This window comes from Mirounga angustirostris, unplaced genomic scaffold, assembly GCF_029215605.1.
Source record: "Mirounga angustirostris isolate CCGP_5_RB_7025 unplaced genomic scaffold, mMirAng1.0.hap1 SCAF_6, whole genome shotgun sequence".
NCBI classification, from domain to species: domain Eukaryota; kingdom Metazoa; phylum Chordata; class Mammalia; order Carnivora; family Phocidae; genus Mirounga; species Mirounga angustirostris.
In genome coordinates this window covers 70,409,363-70,436,802 of record NW_026991714.1, presented here as the reverse complement: position 1 = coordinate 70,436,802, position 27,440 = coordinate 70,409,363, and the positions used below count along the sequence as shown (strand labels likewise).

General features: G+C 42.7%; 1 protein-coding gene across 11 annotated transcripts in view; it reads right to left on the bottom strand.

The window, feature by feature from the left end:
* Positions 1-25,864, bottom strand: part of ZWINT (ZW10 interacting kinetochore protein) — a 60,063-nt gene extending 34,199 nt beyond the window's left edge. For 3 of the 11 annotated variants that reach the window (XM_064594533.1, XM_064594530.1, XM_064594529.1), the window contains exons 1-8: positions 25,714-25,863; positions 25,020-25,110; positions 24,748-24,871; positions 24,439-24,605; positions 24,239-24,295; positions 23,583-23,725; positions 23,349-23,508; positions 23,132-23,254 (exon numbers count right to left, since the gene is read on the bottom strand). In XM_064594533.1, coding sequence (XP_064450603.1) covers positions 23,177-23,254; positions 23,349-23,508; positions 23,583-23,725; positions 24,239-24,295; positions 24,439-24,605; positions 24,748-24,871; positions 25,020-25,110; positions 25,714-25,754 — 861 coding nt within the window. In that variant the 5' untranslated portion in view covers positions 25,755-25,863 and the 3' untranslated portion in view covers positions 23,132-23,176. The other 8 variants (XM_064594535.1, XM_064594528.1, XM_064594526.1 and 5 more) reach the window with 8 other exon arrangements.
* Positions 25,865-27,440: the final 1,576 nt, after the last annotated feature.

Here is a 27,440-nt window from a genome sequence, read left to right as displayed (position 1 = left end):
AAACTGGATATCCACATGCAAAAAAGAATGAAGTTTTAGACTCAATGTGTACCACATACAAAATGACTCAAAATGGATCACAGGCTTTACCTAAAGAACTAGAACTATGAAACTTATAGAAGAATACATAGGAGAAAGCTTCACTACATTGGATTTGGCAATGATTTATTGGATATAACATCAAAAGCAAGGCAACAAAAGAAAAAAATTGGTAAGTTGGATTTTATCAAAATTAAAAATATTTGTGCATCAAGGACATAATCAAGAGTAAAAAGGTAATCCATAGAATGGGAGAAGATCCCTGCATATATCTAATAAAGTATTAATATCAAGAATATAGAGAGAGTTCCTACAATTCAACAACAAAAAACACACAAACTGATTAAGAAATAGTCAAAGGACTGAACAGGCATTTCTCTAAAGAAATGACCAACTAGTGTTTGAAAAGATGCTCAACACTGGTAACTGATAACTGATAGGGAAATACAAATCAAAACCACAATGAGATACCACTTCATACCCATTAGGGTGGCTATTACCAAGAACAAACCAAAAAAACCCCTAGAAAATAACAAGTTTTGGTGAGGACATGGAATAACGGGAACCTTTGTGCACAGCTGGTGGGAATATAAGATGGTGTAGCCGCTGTAGAAAACAGTATGGTAGTTTCTCCGAAAATCAAACATAGGCTTACCTAACACTATCCAGCAGTTCCACTTCTGGAATCTCAAAATAAGAGAAAGCAGGGACTCCTATGGCTATCTGTATACACGTTCACAGCAACATTGTTCATAAGAGCCAAAAGGCGAAGCAACCTAAGCATCCATTGACAGATGGATAGACAAAAAGTGGTATATTCATACAGAATGTTATTCAGCCTTAATAATGAAAGTTTGACATTGAAAATACTGTGCTAAGGGTGAGCCAGTCACAAAGGACCAGGTATTGCCTGATTCTATTTATATGAGGTCCCTAGAGTGGGTTACTGGTTCATGGGGAAGGAGTTACAGCCTGGGAACATGGAAATGTCCTGGAGGTGGATGGCAGCGATGGATGTAAAACAGCATGAAAATACTTAATGCCACTGCATTGTACACTTATAAATAGTTAAAATGGTAAATTTTGTTATGTAGGTTTTTCCACCAACAACAAAAATAAAAACAGCAACACCTATATATTCCAAAGTGTTTCACTGTAGCATGAACAAGCCTCCCTCGTTCATTTGGAGATTTCCTTGAAGGCTCCATCTGCCCCAGGTCATTTGTGTATCTTGACATAGTGCCTGGCTTGAACTGAGTTCAAGCCCCTGAGACATAAGGTTCAAAAGTTATCAAAAGAACAAGCAAAGAAACAACTCTTGGATACCTATTATGCAACAGGCAGTGTATTCTGTAGTAATAACACACAATGAAGACAAAGTGTTAGCATAAAATTAGCAGTTAGCACGACTTTCCATAAGCTATGGTGAGGGCCAGGTGGGATCCGTGTTCAGGGTGTGGAAGTAGAGGAGCAAATCTTCTCTGCTCTGAGAAATGCCAAAGATAGCTACAGTAAGTACAACTTTTCAAAGGTTTGTCAAAGTATTGCAGATTTCATATTTTTAAGATAAAAATTACAAAGTTGTAATAGTTTTACTGTCTATAAAACAACTTCTAACTGCTGATAAATATCTACTCCATTAAAGTGTTATAAAAACACCCAATGGAAATACTGGAGATGAGTGAGTACCAATTAGGAACAGACACAATCAAAACATTTTTTTTAATTTTTTTATTATGTTATGTTAATCACCATACATTACATCATTAGTTTTTGATGTAGTGTTCCATGATTCATTGTTTGCGCATAACACCCAGTGCTCCATGCAGAACGTGCCCTCTTTAATACCCATCACCAGGCTAACCCATCCTCCCACCCCCCTCCCCTCTAGAAACCTCAGTTTGTTTTTCAGAGTCCATCGACTCTCATGGTTTGTCTCCCCTTCCGATTCCCCCCTTCATTTTTCCCCTCCTGCTATCTTCTTCTGAATATTATGCAGCCATCAAAAGGAATGAAATCTTGCCATTTGCAACGACGTGGATGGAACTGGAGGGTATTACGTTGAGCGAAATAAGTCAAACAGAGAAAGACATGTATCATATGACCTCACTGATATGAGGAAATCTTAATCTCAGGAAACAAACTGAGGGTTGCTAGAGTGGTGGGGGTTGGGAGGGATGGGGTGCTTGGGTGATAGGCATTGGGTAGGGTATGTGCTATGGTGAGCACTGTGAATCGTGCAAGACTGTTGAATCACAGACCTGTACCTCTGAAACAAATAATACATTATATGTTAAAAAAAAGAAACAAAACATTTGTTTAAAGTTTTCTTGCATTTGCACATCTAACTGATTGCTATGGCAACTCAGTTATCTTGAGATACTCAAAAATTAGATTAAAACACCATAATGTTGAAAGCCTACATTTCCACTTTTATTAATTATACTTTTAACAAAAAGATGACAACTGTTGGAGATTAATATTTTTTTTAAAAAGACAATATTAGAAGATGTTGTTCATAGGTAAACAATCTTCAAGACCAATGAATTCAGGAAAAGAAATGAGGAAAAATGGCCACCCCCAAACTCTCATCACCCTAAACAGCTGTCTGTCCCGTGGAATGAGGGCACAGAGGGGCCGGGGAAGTAATTACAAACTAAGTATTAAAATGTGACATGTGACATGTGACTTCTGAAAATTAGAAAGTAGGTAAGAGGAAATCATCACAGCTTTTAAAACTTCCCACTGTAGCATGAACTCTTCAAGAGCACTTGAATCCAAAACAGCAACACGGATTTAGGATGTTGCGGGTACCGCTAAGAACACCTTCTGAGAACCACTCATGATGGCGAATCCCCAGCATCTCACAGATTCTTGGGGCTGGAGTAAGGAGACCAGCAACCAGCAATAAAGAAAGCACTGCAGCGAGGGGAGAAGCAAAGGGGCACAAAGCCTCGCACGAGCATGCCTGACCGCCTCACGGCCCAGGACACGCAGCAATCGGGAGGCCACAAGCATAAGGTGTTTCCAGCTCAGAATGACGGGGCTCAGCAGTCTCCGGCAACGGGCTGCCGCCAAGCAGATCACAAATTTCCTGCCTGGTATTTAGAGCAGAAACAGCTCAGGGAGGACTCACCAGTCACCTTAAAACTCACGTTAGGAGGGTTTATAAACTTTGGACTCCTTTCCAAGTGGGAGGTAAAATGTATCAAACCGCTCAGCTTTCCTAAAACACGGGGCAATTGTAGGACTTGTATGTTTTCCGTTCTGAACAGTTCAGCATTCATCTCGTCCGATCAGGCATGTCTGGAGGTTTCAGCATAAGCGAGAGAGACTGCAGGATAGCGAGTTAAGCTTGTGGTAACAACACCTGCATCTTTATGTGGGCAATGGACAACTCCATCGAACTACTACCCTGTCTTTGACCAGCATTCCATTTGCTGCCTGCAAACTTTTATTTACTTGACATGGAGATCCTCTGAGAAGCAGCTTTTCCAGTCTAGTGAACGTTTAATTATCACCAAAAGTTAAGGCGTTTTCCAGTAAGTTTGGCTGCAGAAACCAGAAGTGGATCCATAAGGTGTCAGCTTCTAACAAAACCACCTCCAAGCCTCAGTGGCTCTTTGAATACAAAAGTCTGTTCCTGACTCACAGCTGTCCCCAGGAGCCAGGCCCCTCCACTGTCATCCCCACCTTCCCCGCCACCTCAGCATCCTCCCCAGTTAGCCATCCTCGGGGTCCTCACGAGCCAGGCCTGAGGTCACACTGCTGTCCATATCTTAGCTGAAGTCGAGACACAGGACCTCACCTGATGCCACAGGATGGTAGGAAATGAGCTCAGCTGTGGGTCTGGGGCACAATTCATAAATGTGTATTTATGATAAACTTAGGCAATTTATCTCTTCATAGATCAACATTTTCATTTCCTGAGTTTATTTCCCATGGGAACAGGACAAGGAGGGATAGGTGTCCTCCACTGTCCCGTCTGCCCTCCGGGCTCGTGTGCTGGGCACACAAGTGGGCCAGAACCCCCTACAGTACATGTTTGCCTTCAGCCCTCATTGCTCTCCCTTCCGCCGCCCTCTCCTCCCACTTCAGACTCTGCCATGACACAACCCCGCCCCTATTCCCACATCACTTCCAGCTTGTCCAGGGCCCCAGCCCTGTTCAAAATGGGTGGGTCCACTGTTTCATGGTCTCCAGGACAACCCAGCGAGCTGATAATACAATGAATGCTGAAGTCTCGGTGGGAAAGAGTGAAGTGTTTCTCACAAAACGGTCCCTAAATCCAGTGCATCATAATCACTGGAGGTGTTTGTTAAAAATGCAAAATCTAAACCAGCCACTAGGAATTAGAACCTCCAAGAGACAAATGAAATCAACATTTTAAGAAACGCCTCCAGGTGACTCTACTACACCTCACATTTTAAGAACTAAAGGCTTAGCCCTATGTCTTCCCAGATAACATATCCGGGTCATTACAGTGAGTCTGTGTGTGTGTGTCAACGATGACATGAGGGAAGAAACGGAGCATACTGGCCCCGAATATCACGGCTGTTGCTGCAGTTGTTTTTCTTTAGGGAAAGCACCTGATCCTCAGCTACTTAGTCTACAAATGGTAACAATACTATCTCACCAGTTAATGCCTAAAAGCATTAAATGTTTATTACCTATAGGATTGAATATTAATCTGTTTAAAAATTGTGAACTGACAAAAATCTGCTATTTTCACTGAGAAGATAACCTGAAAGGTGACAAAATCAATAGGAAGACAAGCAGATAAAAGTTCCAAGTTTCAACATCTATTTGCTTTTGTCTCTAAATTTCGAACATCTGAGGAGGTCACTCAGCGCCCTTTGTCCAACCAACGGCCTCTAACGCATTCCAATCACACCACACACCACAGCCTTCCTGCGGCCACATCACACCTTCACGGCTCCTCCACACGGTCTTGTGTTACCCTACTTATCCTGTATGTGGAACCTGGCTTAGTTTACTTTACTCTAAAATTCCCCAACAAAACGCCATTTTATACCTTTTACAAAGGCCTGTTTCCCATCCCACTATTTGCAAACATCCCCTGGATTTATTCCACAGAATTAGCTCCCCACTTCACATATTTCTGGAGCATGTGTGTGTGTGTACACACACACACACACACATATATATATAACATATATGTTATGCTGATTTCAACATATTTTAGTAGGCAGAGCAAAAATATTTTTCTTACATGCCAAGGTCTATCGATTGGGAGTGGCTGAACGGGGTACTGGAGCACGAGGGAGGTGATCTTCCATACTTAAGGGTGTCAGGGAAGAGCCAAGGTTGACTAGACATCTGTTCTGCGAGTGGGGCTGAGAAAGGCCAGTGGTGCTAACTCCTACACAGAACAATTCACACCCACAGGGCTCACAGCCAATTAGAATAGGGGACACCATAACACTGCAGCAAGCCTGCATTTAAATTCACAATATAAAACCTACTGTTAGTGATGTCTGTGCTCAAAGGATACTTGAATTGTTTGTTATGATTAAACCACAAGAGTTTCATTTGCTTCTCTCAGGCCTTCATTCTCTTGGTCCATGGATTTCAAGTGGATTTTTGAAAGATCACTTCGTGACGGCAAATGCAATGTTCAAAGCGTCTCTGGTTGCCTTCACAGGGCTGTTCACATGCCAGATGTACTGAGGATAGCAGAAGCTAAATAAATAAGAGACTTAGCAAGTTCAGGTTTCTCTGTTTTCCCAGGTATCAGCTGTTCAACAAAAACCATCATTAAAGAAGCAGTACCAGTTCATAAGAAGAGTAAAACCAATGAGACAGCTGGTCAAAGAAAGATGTGAATGTTCAATGTTAATACAAATGCCGCAAGCGGTCAGAGAAACTGCAAATCAAGGGACCAAGGACTTAAAGTATGAAATTTTTTGGAAACTCTGGAGGATTTGTTACAAGGATGGAGATTCTTCCTCCACATTTCTGTCAGGCATATATACTTCTGTGAAGAGAGTAATGTCTAGAGGAAGACATTAGATTTTTAATTTTTCTATATTTTGTATTATATATTAATTTCATATACTTATTAACCATCTAGGAAATATCAGATAGGCTTCAACTGACATTAAACAAAGTAGGTGCACTGTTTTTGTCACAGAACCTTAACACTGTCCAACTCACAACATCCAAGAAGCAAACATCTCGAGTTCTGTGACAGCACTAAATGTGAACTCTGCTCCTAATACAAAATTTAAAATGAGCCAAGATGTCCACTCAACTTCTTTACAAATAAACTGGACACCCATAAAAAACAGCAGACTACAGATAGCAGTCAGTACTACAATAAAGTGAGAAAGGTTTCCCATAGCGTCCAGGTGTCTTCATGATTGGAATTAATGACTCCTTAAAAAATAATAGAAAATAAAACTAAATTATAAAGAGAAAATAATACCTGCCTTCACAGTTTAGAATATATGTAAATGCACATATATTTAAAAAATATGATACTCAGGATACCTAGCTAGAAAAAACAAAACACAAGATTAAACAGCTTTTTAACTTAGGTACATGTCTGATAGAAAACACCATTTGGTGGAAAAGTCATTTAACAAAGATATTTCCTGTAAGTGACACCCTAGTGACTAGGAACTAAGTTCTAGAGATACAAAAACCACAAGGCAAAGGCCAACACCCTGTCACTGGTTGGGGGAGTGACGTTCGAGGCAGCTGTCCAGGTGCAGCAGGAGGGACCCATTTCTCCCCAGCAGCACCTGGATTTCTGAGGAGGAACACCAGTGACTGAGGGGTCAAAGAGGAAAGGGAAGGAGGCAGTCGAGAATACCAAAGTGCAGTGAAGAAATGGGCTTCCTGCTGCCGGCTTCAGGACTTTGGCAGGACCGCCCACAGACCTCTGGATATGCCCCACTTGATGCCACACCAGGCCCAGTGGCACCCCAAAGCTCCAGCTGCCAAGCCCACAACACCCCCCACTCTGCCACCAGCTAAGTGCATCCACAAGAGCTAGCTGTTACAGGAGAAACCACAAACGAGCTACAGTGCCACCTTCCATAATAGAAAAGAAAGGTTTCTAATGGCCAGTCTGTTGAACTGTAAGATCCAAAGTAAACACAAAACCTTAATTAGGGAAAGTGACTGCTACTTCAAATGCTAAAGCAGAAGTGCATGTCTTCAAACACCATAAACAATCAAGGAAATATGGTATCACAAAAAGAAAATAATTCTCCGGGGCGCCTGGGTGGCTCAGTCGTTAAGTGTCTGCCTTCGGCTCAGGTCATGATCCCAGGGCCCTGGGATCGAGTCCCACATTGGGTTCCCTGCTCAATGGGAAGCCTGTTTCTTCCTCTTCCACTCCCCCTGCTTGTGCTCCTGCTCTCGCTATCTCTCTAATAAATAAAATCTTTAAAAAAAAAGAAAAGAAAAGAATTCTCCAGCAACCAAACTCAGAGGCACAGAATACCACACTCTAACTGATAAAGAATTCGAAATAGTTGTCATGAAGAAATTCAACAAGCTACAAGCAAACTCAGAAAGGCCATTCAGTGAACTCAGGAACAAAATTAATGAACACAGTAGTTCTTTACCAAAGAGATTAAAATTATAAGGAAGAACCAAACAAATACTAGAACTGAAGAATTCAATAAATGAGATGGAGAATGAAGCATCAGTAACTGGGCAGACCAGACAGAAGAGAGAATAAGTGACTTGGAGTATAGGAATAGAAAAATAATTCAGTTCTATGAGGAGGGAAAACTAAGATTTTAGAATAGTGAAGAAACCCAGCAAGAGCTATCAGTTTCAATCCAAAAGTTCAAAAAGGCAAATATAAAAGTAACTGGTGTACCAGAAGGAGAAAAGGGGGAGAAGGGAACAGTCTACTTAAAGAAATAATAGCTGGGAACTTCCCAAACCTGGGAAGAAATTGGTAAGAGTCCACAAAACGATTACAACAGCCTATTATCTCAATGCAAAAAAAATCTTTTCCAGTACACATTATAATGAAACTGTCAAAAATCAATGATAAAGAACCTCACAGGCAGCCAGGGAAAGGAAAGTAACCTTGCAAAGGAACCCTATTAGGCTCTCAGCAGATTTCTCAGCAGAAACTCTGCAGGCCTGGAAAGAGTAGAATGACATGTTCAAAGTGTTGAAAGATCACAACTGCCAGCCAAATACACTTTGCCTGGCAAAATTCCCCTTCAGATATGAAGGAGAGATTAAGGATTTCCCAGATAGGGCGCCTGGGTGGCTCAGTCGTTAAGTGTCTGCCTTCGGCTCAGGTCATGATCCCGGGGTCCTGGGATCGAGCCCCGCATCGGGCTCCCTGCTCGGCAGGAAGCCTGCTTCTCCCTTACCCACTCCCTCTGCTTGTGTTCCTTCTCTCACTGTGTCTCTCTCTGTCAAATAAATAAAATCTTAAAAAAAAAAAAAAAAAAGGACTTCCCAGATAAACAAAAGCTAAAGCAAGGTTACTACCACAAGGCTTGACTTGCGAGAAATGCTAAAAGGAATTATTCGAGCTATAATGAAAAGATGCTAATCAGTGACACAAAAACACACTCTACTCTGCTACAGAGTTAGAAAACGGTAACTCTACATTAGAACAGCACTGTTGCCACTTAACTATGGTATAAAGGTTAAAGGAAAAGAGTATTAAAACCTACAGCTACTATAATTTAACAAATTCACAGCATAAAATCAGTGAACTGTGACATTAAAAACATAAAAGGGTGGAGCTTTTATACAGGAATGAAGAGAAGCTGCTTTCAGCATAAAATGACCTATTTTTATCTCTGAGATGTTTTACATAAACCTCATGGTAACCACAAAACAAAAATCTAGACTCGATTCACAAAACATAAAAAAAAGGGGGGGGGGGCACTGAGCAAATCACCATGAAAAATAACCAGAAGGCAAACAGTAAGTTGGCAGTTGCAAGTCCTTACATATCAATAATCACTACAAAGTAAGTGGACTGAATTATTCAATCAAAAGGTGCAGAGTGACTCAATGGATTAAAAAAAAAAAACAAGACCCAAGTTTATGTTGCCTACAGAGGCTCATTTCAGCTCTCAACACATACCGGCTCAAAGTAAACAGATGGAAGAAGATATTCCATGCAAATGGAAATCTAAAAAAAGTAAGGGTAGCCATATTTATATCAAAGAAAATAGACTTCAAGCCACTAACACTAACAAGAGACAAAGAAGGCCGTCATATAATGATAAAGGGTTTGATAAACCAAGAAGATAAAACAATCGGAAACATATATGCACTCACCATTGGGACACCTAAATATAGTAAGCAAATACTGAGAGGTATGAAGGGAGAAACAGACAGCACTACAAAAATACTAGTGAACTTCAATGCTCCACTGTAAGCAGTAGATAGATGATCCAGACAGAAAATCAACAAAGAAACACTGGAATTGAACCCCTTCTTAGACTAAATGGCTTAATTGACATATATACATCCTTCCACCCAACAGCAGCAGAAAACACATTCTTCTCAAGTGCACATGAAACATTCTCTAGGATAGATCCTATGATAGGACACAAAATAAATCTTGGCAAATTTAAGGAGATTGAAATCATACCAAGGATCTTTTCTGACCACAATGGTATGAACTAGGAATCAATAAGAGAAAAGCTGAGGGGTACGTGGCTGGCTCAGTCAGTGGAGCGTGCCACTCTTGATGCTGGGGTTGTGGGTTTGAGCCCTATGTTGGGTGTGGAGCCTACTTTAAAAAAAATTTTTTTTTTTTTAAATAAGAGAAAAAGTGAAAATTCTACAAATATGTGGAAACTAAGCAACACACTTCTGAACAACCATTGGGTCAAAGGAAAAATCAAAAGGGAAATAAAAAGTTATCTTGAAACAAAGGAAAAAGGAAATATATCAAATCCTATGGGATGCTGCAAAGGCAGTTCTGAGAAGAAAGTTTATAGTGATAAATGCATATATTAAGAAATTGGAAAGATCTCAAACAAAAAACCTGACTTTACACCTCAAGGAACTAGAAAAAGAAGAACAAACTAAGTCCAAAGTTAGAAGAAAGAGGATAATAATGATCCCAGCAGAAATAAATTAAATACAGACCAGAAAAACAATGGAAAGGATCAATGAAATTAAGATCTGGTTTTTCAAAAAGATAAACAAAATTGACAAACCCTTTGCTAGACTAGTTAAAAAAGAAAGAAGACTCAAATAAATAAAATTAAAAATCAACTGATACTACAGAAATATACAGGATCTTAACAGACTATATAAATAATTATATGCCAACAAATATAACCTACAAGAAGTGGATGAATTTCTAGTAACACAACATATACAAAGACTGAATAAAGAGAGGAGAAAATCTGAACAGACCAATAACTAGTAAAGTAATTGAATCAGTAATCAAAAACCTAACACAGAAAACTCTAGGACCAGATGGCTTCACTGGTGAATTCAACCAAATATTTAAAGAAGAGTTAATGCATTCAAAAAAAAAAAAACAAACCATCCCCCCCCCCCCCAAAAATGAAGAGCGGGGAACACCTCCAAGTTTATTCTAGGATGCCAATATTACCATGTAACCAAAGCCAGAAAAGAACACTACAAGAATGTAAAATTATAGACCAACATCCCTGATGAATATAGATGCAAAAAATGTCAACAAAATATTGGCAAACACATTAAAAAGTTCAAAACACATAATAATGATCATACACCATGACCAAGTGGGATTTATCCCTGGGATGCAAGGATGCTTCAAATATACACAAATCAATAAATGTAATACAGCACATTAACAGATTAGAAAATTCACGTGATCATCACAATAGATGATGAAAAGGCATTTGACAAAATGCAACATCCTTTCCTGATAAAACCCTCAACAAATTGGGTACGGAAAGAACACAATTCAACATAATAAAGGCCATATACAACAAACCCATAACTAACATTATACTCAACATAGAAATTTTGAAAGCTTTTCCTCTAAGATCAAGAAAAAGACAAGGATGCCCACTCTCACCCGTCTTACTCCATACACTACTGGAAGTCCTAGCTAGAGCATTTAGTCAACACAAGTAAGGCATCCAAATTGGAAAGGAAGAAGTATAACTGCTATTATTTGCAGATGATTTGATTTTGTATATACAAAATATATACAAAATCCCAAGAACACTACCAAAAAACTGTTGGAACTTCAGGAAAGTTGCAGGATATAAAATCAGCATATGACAAGCAGTTGCATTTCTATATACTAATGATGTAACATCCAAAAATGAAATAAAGAAAGAAAACTACCCTACTTACAATAGCTTCAAAAACACTCAAATACCTAGGAATAACTTTAATCAAGGGGGTGAAAGATCTGTATATTGAAAAGTACAAGACCTTGCTGAAAGAAGTTGAAGACACAAATGGAAAGACATCTTGTGTTCATGGATTGAAAGAATTAATAGTTACAATGTCCATACTATCCAAAGCCATCTATAGATTCAACACAATCCCCATCAAAATTCCAACTGCTTCAAAGAAACTAAAAAGAAAACAAAACAAAATCTAAAATTTATATGGAACCAGAAAAGACCCTGGATAGCCAAAGCAATGCTGGGGAAGAACAAAGCTGGAGGTATCACACTTCCTGAGTATACTACAAACCATGGTTAATAAAAACTAGCATAAATACAGACACACACACCAAGAGAACAGAACACAGAGCTCAGCATTAAACTTCCACATATACTGTCAGCTAGTGTTCCACAAGGGGCCAAGAGCACCCAATGGAGAAAGAACAATCTCTAATAAATGGTGCTGAGAACATTGAAAAAACACATGCAGAACAAAGAAATTGGACCGCTATCCTACAGCACTCACAGAAATTCACCCAAAATGGATCAAAGATTGAAACATAACACTGACACCATAACACTCCTAGAAGAAAATGCAGGGAAGAAGTTCCTTCATATTGCATTTGGCAATGGTTTTTGGAGAGGACACTAAAAGCACAAACGTTGAACAAAAACAAAAATCAGCAAATGGGAATACATAAAACTTAAAAGCTTCTGCACAGCAAAAGAAACAAGTAACAAAATGAAAAGGCAACCTACAGAAGGGCAGAACATTTTTGCAAACCAGACATATCTAACAGGGGTTAATATCCAAAATATACAAAGAATTCAGACAACTCAGTAACATACATGATAAAAAAATAAGTAAATGGGCACAGTAACTGAATAGACATTTCTCCAAAGACATCCATATTGCAAACGGGTACATGAACAAATGCTCAACATCACTCATCATCAGGGAAAGACAAACCAAAACCACCATGAGATACCACGTCATACCTGTTAGACTAGCTAGAATCAAGGACAGAGACCAAGTATGGTGAGGATGTGGAGAAAAGGGGACCCTCCTCACTGTTGGTGGAAATGTGTACTGGTTCAGCCAATATGTAAAACAATACAGGGGTTCCTCAAAAAATTAAAAACATATCTACCAGATGCACTGGCAACTCCATTTCTGTGTATACACCCAAAGGAAATGAAAACAATATATCAAAGACATATCTGAACTCCCATGTTCACTGCATTATTCACAATAGCCAAGACATGGGAACAACCTAAATGTTCATCGATGGAGGAACTGATAAAGATGATGTGATGCATATATATTATGTTATATATATTATCCATATGTATGGTATATATTCATGTATATACACATGGTATACATATTTTCCAGCCACATGAACGAAGAACATCTTGCCATTTGAGACAACATGGATGGACTCTGAGCAATTATGCTAAGTGAGGTATGTCAGAAGAGAAAGGCAAGTAATGTATGGTATACTTACATGTGGAATCAAAAAAGCCAAACTCATGAAAACAGAACACAATGGTGATAACCAGAGGATGAGGGTCGGGAAAATAGGACTGACATTGTTTATGGGACAAACCTGCAAGGAGTAGTAAATAAGCCCTAGAGATCTAACGCACAGTGTAATGAACAAAGACAATACTGCAGGATCACCACCAAACTTGCTAAGAGACTAGAACTTAATTATTTTAACCACTAGAAGAAATGATAATTAAATAATGTGACAGAGGTGTTAATTCTGGTACCTCCACACTACAATGGCAATTGCAGTACAATACATCAACAATCAAATTAACATGTTTTACAACTTACATTTATGCAATGTTAAGTGTCAAATATATTTTTATTAAAAAATGGAAAAGTAACTGGCATGTAGGTGCTCAGAAAAGTTTGTTAAGTGCATCATCGATACATACTAATAGAAAAAATTATCAGGGAGTTAGTACAATTCTGAATCTGCATGTAAGTATCAACTTAGCCTCAAAATATAAAGGAGCACACTTTATGAATATGACCGGGTCTGTGTGCATGCATGCACACATGCACGCACGTGCACACACACACACACACAATTTCAGAAAAAGAACAAACAAGGCAAGAAATTTGCCAAAAACTGTAAACCTTTTATGGAAACCCTCACTACCACCTGCCAGACTATCACCTGTTCAACCTAGACAACGTGACTGCTAAATTACAGGTAGACTCACACCAGTAACACTGTTGTAGAACATCCAAAAGCAAAAAAACCCCATTTCATTAATTAGATAGAAAACTGTTTCCTTGAGGTGCATGGAACCCCCCAGTTTTAGTCATTCTCCAATACAAAAGACATAAGACATAAAACAATGATTATCAGAATTAGCTGAGTATCTACTAGCCTTTCCTTTTTGTTCTTATAAACGTCACATTTGTTTGCACTACCTACTTCTTCAGATCGCTGCCGCCACCCCAAGAGAGTTAAAGTTAATTAGCAAATCAGTTGCTGAAAATTTCTGAGATGGGACAGAGCTACACGGAAGGCGTAAAACAGAAAATCTCTTATGATGGCAACCAAACTTTTTTTTTTTTTTTTAATCAAATAAGATTTCTCTTCTTTTTCAAAAGAGTAAGAACAGCCTGTTGCTAGCACCAAGGGTGACTGGGGCACCTCAAGTAAAGCTCCTCTTATCTTTACATTCCAGTATCTCTGAATACCGTTCAACATAATTATTAAAACTAAAGTTATTTTGGTAGTCATAGGGTATTGTCTAACAACCATACTCATTTGGCAAATTGATGGGAAGTTGGTCACCATTCTTTATCATAAACATTTTAAATTATGGCTGAGGTTTTTTTCCCTTCCTATTTTCAACTGTTAGTCCCTAAAACTTTGATAAACAGAATATTACTCAGGCACAATAATTCTGCATTGTTGAAAATGCTTTCCAATGTTCTCAGAAAGTCATGAGCCTTCAGTGACTCACACACTAAAAAGCAGTGAGCCGGGGGAAAAGCAGTTCATCAGTTTCTAGTTGGTATACACTTGTTCCAATGGGTAACTACCACCATCCAAGAATACTAGTCACTGAAACGCTTTAGTGATGGCTTTGGTGGGTATAACATGTACTTGCTTATAATTGTGATCACTCTATTCTACCTACTTTTTTTAAGATTTTATTCATTTACTTGAGAGGGAGTGAGAGAGGGACGCCTGGGTGGCTCAGTCATTAAACATCGGCCTCCGGCTCAGGTCATGATCTCAGGGTCCTGGGATCAAGCCCCGCATCGGGCTCCCTGCTCAGTGGGGAGCCTGCTTCTCCCTCTCCCTCTGCCTGCCGCTCCCCCTGCTTGTGCTAACTGCCAAATAAATAAAATCTTTAAAAAAAAAAAAAAATGAGCGAGAGCAGAGGGAGAGAGAGAAGCAGACTCCCCACTGAGCAGGGGAGCCCAACGTGGGGCTCGATCCCAGGACCCCGGGATCATGACCTGAGCCAAAGGCAGACGCTTAACTGACTGAGCCACCTAGGTGCCCCGAGAATTCGTTTCTTAACAGATTCTTCCTTCCTGTCTTCAAATTTAAACTGATTGTCTTTATCTTTTTTTTTTAATCATCCAAACTTATGTTCAGCACATAGCTGACATTCAATAAATGATGAAACAGCCTCCAGATAATTTCATTTGTTTAAAATTGAGCTCAAGGGGCAGCTCTTTGGGAAATCTTCCCTGAACAGAACCCAAGGAACATTTACTAAGTCCTTTCAAAGTATGGAGGCACCAGTGTGTGTTCACTTGTGGATAAAGTTACGCATGTTCCCGAACAGAGGAATGAGGAGCACCAGTGGTGAACGGCAGGATCTGGACCTGAAAGGAGCAGTGTAATTCCTTCCTCCCTCGGATCTGCATGCTCTCTGCTGTGTTTATGTATATTTTTTAGGATTGAACTCATCTTTCTCATGTTGAAAACAACGCACTGCAATAAACTAGAGTCTCAGTCATCATCAAGAGCAGAGTTTCCAAATACAAAGCTGTACATCCTCCACAGCAGTCTGCTGTCCTCATGGAGTGATCCAATCAACCAGGAGGAGAGCCAAACTTCACTAAACACATTACTTTAAATTCCTCTTTTATTTCTAGAGCATCTGGGCCAGGTAATCCAGATATGGAGAAGGGGGACTGGCCTCTGTCCCTAAAGAGTATTTTCCCTCAAAGTCACATAAAGCGTAACTTCTTGTCCACTGATAACTTACATGAAAAACTTGAAAATTAATATACCTACCTTTTAAACTCGTATTTTAATTAATGAAACTGATATGCTTACTGTTTATGATTGGTTATTAAAATTAGACCTTAAGTTTTTGCAACACAATTTTATAACACTGAGAATCTATAGCATAATTTAAACTCATTCATTCTTTCATAAACAAACCCTACTTTGATGACTCCCAACTCAATTAGTTTTTTCTATCATTTTTTATAGTATGGTGTAAATAAAACAAATTCTTGTGCACACACATATATATTTTTTCTTCATTTACTTCTTTTATAATGCTTACATGTGATAATCTCTCACAATAGTCTGGTTAGCCTCTGAAAATAGTTCTGGGTTTACCCCTTTTTTCTATTTCAAAACACTATTTTAGGCCTATAGTAATCAATCCATTTAAGTAATTATCAACTCCTTCACTAGGATTTAATAACTAAGAAATGCAGGATGAAATGAATCATGCATGCCTTGGATAGGTGTATTTGCTAAAACCCATCTGGCAATTTAAAATTTAGAAATACATGGGAATATGGCATCCAACAGCTAATTTTTGTATATTGCAGAGCTCCGTGAAGATTAACACGGCCTTTTTTATAACTATGTCAACAGTTATAGAAATTCAATTTAACAACATCAATAAAAGAATGTACACTCCCCCCCCCAAAAAAAAACTGTTTAAAAAGGCCTGAAACAAACATAAAAGATGTTAATTCCTGAGACTGAGACCTAATGCCTAGGTTACCCTACATTTCAAAATCAAAGTATATCAAGACCCAAACACTAAATTCCTCAGAGCCCAGTGTTCAAAGGAGCAAATGGGCCATTTAAAGACTAGGCTAGTAATAATGAAATTAGTTTAATTTCACACTCTGTATTTCAAAATGTATACATAATTGCCTCAAAGAAGACACATACAAATTGGAATACAAAAAGTTGCATAAATTGTATAAGACAGGAATGAGGTATATTAACCATAGATCCTAGAATGGTTAGAATAACTTTCTTTTATTATCATTTAATTTGTTATTATAGAACACATATATTTTATATTATTCTTTTATTCTAGAATAGCTTTCTTCTCACATAGGGTAGAATATTCAAAGTGAAACCTTAGTCTTACAAATTTTAACACTGTCAAGAAAGAATGAGAGGTATTTACTTTGCTGAAACTATCCAGTGTTAACAAGAATATCTTCCTGGCAGAAATAAGTCACATAAAAATAGAATTCAATAAGGAATTGTAGGATGGTACCTTGGAAAGGAAAATAATGAAAGAACATTAAAGCAGTATTAAAATAATGCCAAAAGCTTGTGCTTTTGAAAGATAGAAAAAAAATCTCTGAGAAATATTAATGAAAAAGAAATAAAATCTTCAAACAGCAGAATGAAAATGAGGAGAGACATAAAGAACATTAACATGTATCTTTAAACATTTTTTCTAAATGTTGTATTGGTGGTATCCACAAGCGACTGACAGAAGTAAAAACAAATCTTCTCAACTCTGTAACCAGCCACAAGAATTCTCAACAATAGAGTTCCATCAAAATGGACCACGAAACAGAAATAGGGAGCGTATGTGATAAAGGATCCAGGCCCGCAAAGATGGAAATCATGAACCTTTCCAACACAGACAACAAAAGGCCTGTATATGTTGTATTAAGACGAGAAAAGATAAGCTCAAAACATAGGCCAGAATAACAACAAAAATCCAAATAATGTAAACTGAGGTCTACTATATCTGCTTGAAAATCAAGAACAAAAATTAAGAAACGGATGATAAAACAACAGGTTAGTAACATACAGTTAACAAAATAAAGGAAAGCATCTAAAGATGCATTCTAGAGAGAAAAAATTATAAATGTAAGAGAAAGTTTATGTAACATGAAGAACGAAGTTAAAAAACCTAACTGATGTCTAACTGGTGTGGAAGAAGCTTGTACAGAAGAGGTAAGACCATTTTTTAAACAGGCTGAAAAAACTCCAGAACTGTTTAAAGACTGGTAATTTCAGATTTAGCAAGCCCAACTAACTTTAGAATGAATGAATAAATGATCCAGACATATAGGAAGAGCTTTTAACAGGCAGCTGACTTTTTTTTTTGTTTTTTTTTTAAGATTTTATTTATTTGACAGAGAGAGACACAGCAAGAGAGGGAACACAAGCAGGGGGAGTGGGAGAGGGAGAAGCAGGCTTCCCACCGAGCAGGGAGCCCAATGAAGGGCTTGATCCCAGGACCCTGGGATCATGACCTGAGCTGAAGGCAGACACTTAGCTACTGAGCCACCCAGGCGCCCCAAGCAGCTGACTTCTATCAGCAAAGTGAAAGCCAGATAATCACAGGACAAGATCTTCAATGTTTTAAATGAAACTACCTGTCTACTAAACATTCTCTATGTAATAAAAACATCTTTAAAGAATGAGAATAAAAGGGGCGCCTGGGTAGCTTAGTCGGTTAAACATCTGCTTCAGCTCAGGTCATGATCCCAGGGTTCTGGGATAGAGTCCCACATTGGGCTCCTTGCTCAGGAGGAAGCCTGCTTCTCCCTCTTCCTCTGCCTGCCCCTGCTTGTGCACTCTTGCTCTCCCTCTCAAATAAATAAATAAAACCTTAAAAAAAAAAAAAAAAGAATGAGAATAAAATAAAAACATTCCATAGTAAGAAATACTGAAGTGTTATACAGCCTCCAGACCATAACCAAGAAAGTCTGATACATGTATTTCAGGTGGGGACATTATCCTATATGAAAGCTCTGACATATAAAAATCAAGCAGGCAAAAAAAAATCAAAGTAAATGAGTGAATATGAACAAAACACTGTAGAGAACAGGAAGTCCAACTTCCGAGAACAGAATAGGCTAGAAGTAATAAACTGGACAAAAACATCATTAGTTCAGAGTATCGTCAACGGTCAAGTCTTCTAAGCTTCAGTACTTGTTATACTTTACTATAGACTTCAAAGCTAAACTGGGATAATAATCAGTGAAGGACTTTAGAAGAAAAAGATAAAAGGAATGAAAACGAAATGATAAATAAACAAAACCAGAGGCAAAAAAGGAATATATAAGAAATAAGGGAGACAAAGATACAAATGTAGTGATTCAAAGGGGCACCTGCACCCCAATGTTTACAGCAGCAATGTCCACAATAGCCAAACTATGGAAAGAGCCAAGATGTCCATCAACAGATGAACGGATAAAGAAGATGTGGTGTATATGTGTGTGTGTATATATATGTATACACACACACACACACAATGGAATGTTATGGAGCCATCAAAAGGAACAAAATATTGCCATTTGCAACGACGTGGATGGAACTGGAGGGTATTATGCTAAGCGAAATAAGTCAATCAGAGAAAGACATGTATCATATGACCTCACTGATATGAGGAATTCTTAATCTCAGGAAACAAACTGAGGGTTGCTGGAGTGGTGGGGGGTGGGAGGGATGGGGTGGCTGGGTGATAGACATTGGGGAGGGTACGTGGGTGAGCACTGTGAATTGTGCAAGACTGATGAATCACAGACCTGTACCCCTGAAACAAATATTATATGTTAAAAAAAAAAAAAGATAGCAGGAAGGGAAAAATGAAGGGGGGAAATCGGAGAGGGAGAAGAACCATGAGAGACGATGGACTCTGAGAAACAAACTGAGGGTTCTAGAGGGGAGGGGGGTGGGAGGATGGGTTAGCCTGGTGATGGGTATTAAAGAGGGCACGTTCTGCATGGAGCACTGGGTGTTATGCACAAACAATGAATCATGGAACACTACATCAAAACCTAATGATGTAATGTATGGTGATTAACATAACATAATAAAGTTAAAAAAAAAAAACAAGGGAGAGTGAACGAAAAACGTGACACAAATACAAAATCTTAGGGACAAAAATTATGAAACTGGATCTTTAAAAACAGTGGTATAAAAGTGAAACACAGGGGCGCCTGGGTGGCTCAGTTGTTAAGCATCTGCCTTCAGCTCATCTCATGATCCCGGGGTCCTGGGATCGAGCCCCGCATCGGGCTCCCTGCTCTGCAGGAAGCCTGCTTCTCCCTCTCCCACTCCCCCTGCTTGTGTTCCCTCTCTCGCTGTCTCTCTCTCTGTCAAATAAATAAAATCTTAAAAAAAAAAAAAACTGCTTTAAAAAAAATAGGTGAAACACACAAGGATAAAGAAAGGTTGAAACTCAGAAGGTTGTGGGAGAGACGGAGCAGGCGAGGGATCGGTAAGGGAGCAGGCTGGGGTGTACTGGTATTCATCCCATCTCAAGCTAAGGAACACTCACCCAGAGATGGAGGAGGCCACCAGACGACTGTCAAGTTCCGTTTAGAAGAAAGACACGCGTGTCAACGTGCCATGCCTTCATCAAGCAGCCACAGAGCATGTAAAGCAAACTTTACCAGAACCAGAAAGAGAAATAAACAGATCCACTGTCACACTTGGAGACCTGAACACACCTCTCAGAAGGTGATAATCAGAAAACAATAATTAAGTATACAGAAGATTAACCGAACACATAACAAGCATAATCTAACAGACATATAGAAATCACCACACATGACAATTCCAAAAGAGACGTTCTTTTCAAATCCACGTGAAACATAAAAAAAGAGAGAGACCACATTCATGGCTCCAACTGCTCCCTTCACCAAACTTCAAAGTGTTTATTATATAGAGGACATTCTTTGACCAAAGTAGAATAAACTTAGAAAAACTATCTTCTCATATAGAGTAGAAAATTTCAAAATTATTTTTCTAAGAAACTCATAAATCAAATACTTATAATGGGAAAGAAAAAATTCTATAAGTTGAATGAGCATGAAAATACTTAAGAGAAAACCAGAAAAAAATGTATAGCCTTACATGTTTATTTAAGAAAACAAATCAAGAACCAAATACACAAGTTTATCAACCGATACAAATTAAAAGTTTACCAAAAAAGTTCTTCTCCACCAAAACACAGAAGGTCGGAGATGGAGACAGGACTACAAATTGATGAGTCAGAACTGACATACAACGCTGGATGACAAAAGCCAATCTCTGACTCTTTCAATATTTGAAACTGAATGAACATCTGAAGATAGATCAAAGGGAAATTCAGGTAAGACATAAAAACATTAGGAGTCTAACATCCTACAACAGGCTGTAAACATTAAAAGGATAAAAAAAAAATCATCACAACTTTATACCAATAAGCTTAAAAAATTAGAAATGAAAAATTCTTAGAAAAATGTGACAGTAGCTAGAAAATATGAAAATAAAACTCAGGGAAAAAAAGCAAAATAATATTTCACCACAAAAGAAAATTTTGTTTAAAAGGAAAACGTTATTCTTATGGAAATCAGAGTTTTTATGTAATCGGACTAAGCCTACCATCCCTTTTGTTTATCAAGGATACTTCCAGTCCTGACTAGTGTCCATCCCTCCCTGCACCTCACTGGTCTCCGTGTCCCTCCGTCAGATGGAGAACAGGAAGAGGAGATGCTCAGCAGGCAGCAGAGACCACAATTTCTCAGGGGGAGGCTCCCACCTTGCACACGAATGCTTGATGCAAGAACAATAAACAAGGACAGTATTTAGGGGAACCTAAGGGACGACAGAGCAGCTAGAAGCTGAGATCCAGCTCCTATCTGAAAATAAACCCCAATTCCTGAGCTGTCAGTGCAGAACACCAACGCCACAGACCACACTGGCCAATAAAACACTCAAGCCTCCCCTCCCCTTTGGCCTCATATATGCACTGACTCGTCCATACTCCTCGAGACAAAGCTGGTTCCCAGAAGTTCCTCAGAGGTCTAAGTCTGACTACTGTGCATCTGCCCAATCTCTTCCCCTGTCCGCTGACGCGGAGCATCTCAGGACATCATCCTTGACCTCCACCTGCAGGGCTCCAGGGAGTATCTTCCCGTCCCTGCTGACTCTCTGTCAGCCACCATGTGTGCAAGGACATGGTGAGTCCACACCATCCCAACACATACCCCAGCGCCCCCTAGTAGGCCCTCCTTCCTCAGCGTGGGTATTCCTGCTCTCCCCTGCATACCATAAAAATTTCAGGGTCTACAAGACTACAGAAATAAACCAGAATGCAGGGGAGGGGAGCCCACCCAGCGGGAAGCAGCGGAAGGATAGGACTGCTATGTGGGTTGCTAGAAGGCTACATTCAGAACCACCTGTGAGGAGGTGGATGGGCAGACAAAGGGAGCCTCTCCGGGTATGTGTGTGCTCCCTAGAGAAGTATCCTCAATCCTCACCGACCCCCTCACTCCGTCTTGACTGAGTCTTCAAAGACCTCTGTTATCTGTCACATTTCATACCTAAACAATGGGGCCAACACATTCAAAAGAGTAATTAGAACACTCAGGACCTGAGAAAAGCAGAGCAAATGATCAGAGTGAGCAAGGATCTCAATCTCCACCTCCAAGAAGGCATCCTGGTCGGAGACACAGCAGAGCCCAGTGTCTCTTGAAACTCTCTTGCCAAAAGCAAAGCCCCAGTGTCTCTTTCTCAGAGATGCTTAGGTCTTGCTCACACGGGAGGGTCCTGTTCTAAGCTGAAGAATGGGTTTCCCACTGCAGCTGTCACTGGTATCCCTCTCTCTTCGCCAGCAGCCCCACGCTCCCAATCAGGGAGATAATCTCTCCCACACGCCTATACCCCCACTGTCCCTGCACCCAGCAAGAGACACATGGAGGAGCGGAGGCGAAAAGACAGAACAAAGAACACACACACACCCCCCCCCGCAGATGAGGGTCTCTCTTGTTACTACCGCTCTAAATTTACCATACTATTGTTTTAGTTTGTTTTCCCATACTCTGCAATCAGGTATTGACCTGTTTATTGTTCACGCTCATTATGTTCCCCACAGCCAAGGACTATCAGACAAGCCCGCTGCTGTAGCTTCAGTTCATAGCAAGGGGCCTGGCACAAAGCACGGATTCAATCAATGTTTGGGTCAGCAATTAAAATTATCTTCCCGTATCTAACCACCTGCACAAAGCACTCTCCTTCTCCCCGAATTAATCAGCTCAGCATGTTTGATTCATATGGATTTGGACAAGCAGCCCCGGAGGCTCCAGGCCAGGGCCCCCTTCCCATCTGCACCCTCTCTATTCACACCAGTCCCAGCACCTGTCATACTGTTGGCTTCAAGTGTGGCTCTTCCCACCAACATAGGAAAAGAGATAACTGAGAGCTCTAGGGCTTTTAACTAACAGAATCCAGAACACACCCCCATCATGGTCAGAAACCAGGCTGCACTCAGAGGAGTTCCTAGTCCATCCTGCAATAAGCGTGGGACTAGGGGATTCAGGAAGACAGAGAGGGGTTGGTCCAGGGCAGGCTGGGCACAGGATGTGGCGATAAGCTTCAGCCATAGATAAATCCTTGCTCCTTCCCACCTCCTGTCCCCTCTGTGAAAACAGAGCCCAGAGACAGAGACCAGAGGTCTCCCTCCTTCCGTACCTGCAGTCCAGGGACACCAAGGCCTGAGCTGGAGTCTGACCTGCTCTAGGTTCCTTTCCCATGTTGCTGTCCCTCAGGAAGCTCAGGCAAGCTCGCATCTCCAGCAGGCTGTGGGCCATCAGCCTTAGGGACGGAGACAGGGTATGGGTGCTGGGTGAGGCCTACCTCCCTGCTTCTTTCTGCACCTCCCCAGCCCCCGGCCCACCTCTCAGTTCACCTTGGACGGCACACTCCTGTCCTTCCCTACGATAGCCCCAGGCTTCTGCTCCTGGGGCTCACCCTCAGGAAGGTCCAGCTTCCGTGGCAGCTCTGCCTCTGCCTCAGGGAATGGCGGCTGACCCTGCAGAGTACACAGCAGCTGGAGGAAGGTCTGGTGCCTGGAAGGAGAGGCAGGCTGTAAGGAAGGGAAACTGGACCACGCTGGGTCTGCAGCTCACACTCCCAGCCTCACCTGTGAAGCGTGTCCTGCTTCTGCCCCGCCTGCTCCTGCAGTCTTCCAAGTTCCTGAGACAGCCGCTCAAGCTCCTGCTGCGTCCCTCTCTGCCGCTGCCTCACCTCCGCAGAGGCTTCTGCCAGGTGCTGAAGGTGCTTCTCCTACCAGGAATGAGAAGGCAGACACGGCTCCTCAGATGCGCAGGACTTACAGCCACTCTCTTAACCCCTCCAGGCTAGACCCAACTTGGGGCTCAGACCCACAGATGGAAAGAGGGACCCTACCCACTTTAGGCAAAACAAGGGCCCTAGAGAAAAAGGGTGAGAATGAGCTATTCCAGTGTGAAGCATTCAGGAGAAAAGGGGCACAAACATGATAACTCATTTAGTCTGCTATGTGCTGCCATGCGTCCACATAAGCACTTGCTCTGCTAGCGATTTCATCAACTGAGCTCTGTACCGTAGGTGCTAATGTCGCCTCCACGTCACAAGCAAGACCCGGAAGCACAGGAAGTGAGGGGACGGCCCAAAGTCGTAACACAGGAAGTGAGGATGCTGGTACCTGTGCTATAACACCGCACAAGAGAAGAGGCAGAGGGACTCCAGGCAGAGGACTGAGCCCATGCAACGGCACGGTGGCGGGGAAGGGAGATTTTCCTAGGGGTGTGGACCCACCTGTTGCAGCTGCCACTGCTTCTGGGCTGTCCTCAGTCTCTCCGTGGCCACCTGCTTCTGTAGGGAAGCAGAGGAGGAGAACAAGGAGGAGAGGAGTGTTTTTCTGGTTGGATTCTGGGAGGTGGCCAGTAGGCCCAGCCCAGCATGCATGCCCTTTCCCTCCTCTCTGCCTGCCCTCCTCTCCCCTCAGCCTGGCTCACCTTGGCCTGGAGCTCTTCCAGGGCTCCCAGGAGCTGCGCCCGCTTCCTCTGAGCCTCCTCCATTGTGGGCAAGGCCTGGGTCAGGGCACCTGTGATGGCTTCCACATGCTCTTGGTAGGTGGCCTTCAGCTCCTTCCATTGCTCCTTGGCCGCAAGTGCCTTCTGCCCTGAAAGGAGCCACCGAGGATGAGAACATAAGGGAGAATGGCCTGCCTGCCTGCAACACTGGGCCTCTGTCTTCCCATCAGCCAAAGAGCTGACCCGACTGACATCCCCTTACTTCCCCATCCCACCCCGGTGCCCACTCACGGCTGGTGTCTTCAGAAGCCAAGGGGTCTAGTTCTTGGACAACGTCCTCCTGAGCCAAGAAATTCTGCAAGAAGTCTACTACCTGAAGCTGGCTGCAGAGCAGCTTGTCCTTCTTGCGGGAGTCCTGTTTGGAGAGTGGGCAGAGGCAGGGAACATCATTACCTGTGTGTGCCGCAGGCTGAGACTGCCTTCCAGGGCGCCCGCCATCGGTGCTGCCCAGTAGCTCCCGGAGAAGACCCAGGAGAGGCCCCAGCTGCCCATCCTGCACATACCATCACAAACTCCGCCAGGATCTGGGCCGGCAGTTCTGCCTCCTCTTGCCGGCCGATGGGCTCCAGGATGTCTGCCAGCTTGGCCAGGGCCCTGAGGTGAAGCAGACAGGGGAAACGGGAGACTCCTGGGGTGCTCGTCCTGGCCCGCTGGCGTGCACAGACGCGTACAGACCCGTACCAATGCCAAGTCTTGCCCTGACCGGTAGCCTGCAGGGTATCTGGGAGCAGGAACGGCGTGTGTATAAAGACAATACGTGCCCTGAGCAAAGCTAAGCAGAGCAAGAAGAGTCAGGGAAACACAGGGACAGGAAGACAAGAGGCCCCGCTCTGATGGGCAGCGGGGGTCCCAGACAGGGAGCGTCCTGGGGCAGGGTCTGAGGAGGTTGGTTCCAGGCTCTCCTGGTCCTTCCCCGCTGGGGCCTGCAGCGCCCCCCAGGCAGGCAAGGATGGGGGAATGCGCATGGACGCGGGGGCAGAGAAGCTAAGTGACCCTCCCATACGTGTCCTGCGAGGACGCCGCTACCCGCGAGGGGACGTCAAGTGCGCGGGAACTCGCCGTGTTGTGCGCGCGCCGGGAGAGCGCAGTCCCTCTCGCATTCGCCGCGGCCGGCACAGCGGGGTGCCGGGACCCCCGGGGGGTACCCTGGGTCCTGCAGGGCCCTCCCCGCCCGCCCCCGGCTGGCAGCTAGCTTACTCTAGCGCTGAAGCTCGCGCCCCGGCCTCTGCCTCCTCCATCCCTGCGGGCGGCTGGCTTCTGCTCTTCCGTCCCCCGCCCGCACTGCCCTTTGGATTCGCCGCGGCTGCGCGCCGGGGCAGGTGATTGGCTGCGGGGCCAGTGGGCGGGAACCAAGGGTCAGCGTGCACTCTGATTGGCAGGCACGGACGAGCGGTTGGAACTCTGGATGTTTGGCGCCGGCGCGGTCGTGGCTGGGCGCGGCCGGCGCGCCGGAATCCTGCGCATGCGCGCTGCCCGTAGGCGGTGCTGAGCCTGGAGGCGTGGCGTGGGCCAGGCCCGCGCCGTGCGGCCGGTTCCTACTTCGCGGGACACAGAGAACAAGTCCCTGAGTTTGGATTTTAGGGGAGGCTCTGGGCACTGAGTTCCCTTAAAAAAATTATGTTGTGGTAGAGGGAGAACACTCGGTGTGTTTCCCCAGACGCTTAGCATCCGTAGGAAAGAACAGGGATCCTGGAAGTGCAGGGGGCCGGTGATGCCAGGGCCGGAGCGAGTCGCTTTCCCGACGTGTCCGGAGGTCCGTCTCCCCGCGCCTACTGGTGCCTGCCCGCCACTCCGGGGATCCGCCCACCAGCTGGGGACCCGCCCACCAGCCGGGGTTCCACGAGTTGTCGAGGGTCCGCTGAGTGCGGGGCGCCGTGGGCCCCGGGGGGGGCTGCCCGGGAAGGGCGTGCGGAGTCTGGAGAGGCAGGAACCGTGACCGGCTCCTCCCGTTCGGCCGAAAGCTGCACCAGCTGGGGGCCCGGGGTAGAGTGCTCAGATAGGCGTGCCTCCGCGGTGGGGAGCAGGTACCAGAGACTGGTCGCCCCTCTAGTGCCACTTCACGGCTCAGACTGTGAACAAATCACCTAAATATGTGACAGACCAAAGCAAAATAATATTCACAGAAACATGTCCAGCAGCCATTAACGTACAATTTACAACGTCTGGCATCCAATTAAAAACCACCAAGTTTGCAAAAAAGGAGGAAAAGAAAACCCATAATGAGAAGGAAAAAAACAATCACTAATCAGAACAGAAATTGATGTTAGAATCAAACAGGCAAAGATATTGGAAACAGTTATGTTCAAAAAAATAAGCAGAATTAAAATAAATAATAAAAGGTGAGGATGTGCAGAAAGTGGAATGTTGGTGCTGCCGGTGGGGATATAAAATGATGCATCTGCCTTGGGAAACAGCTTAGCAGTTCCTCAAAATGTTAAACACAGAGCGATCATATAGACCCAATTCCACTTCCAGGCATATATCAAAAAAAAGGAAGGAAAGCGTGTTCGCAAAAACCTTGTACACAGGTGTCCATAGAGTATTATTTACAACGGCCAAAAAGTAGAAGCAACCCAAATGTCCATCAGCAGGTGACTTGGAAAACAAAATCTACATCCATTCAATGGGGTATTTTTCAGTAATAACAGAGAATGAGGCATACATGCTGAAGCACAGATGAACCTTGAAAACATTGTGCAAAGTGAAAAAAAAAAAACAACAACAGTCCCAAAAGACCATATGGTATGATCCCATTTATATGAAATGATCAGATTAGGCAAATCTAAGGAATGAGAAAGTAGACTAGTGGTTGTCCAGGACTGGGATGGCGGTAGGGGCGCTGGTGGGGCGAGGGAGGGGGGTGGCTAGGGTATGGAGAGGGTCTGCAAAGGGACATAGGGTTTCTTGTAGGGGTAAATTAAAAT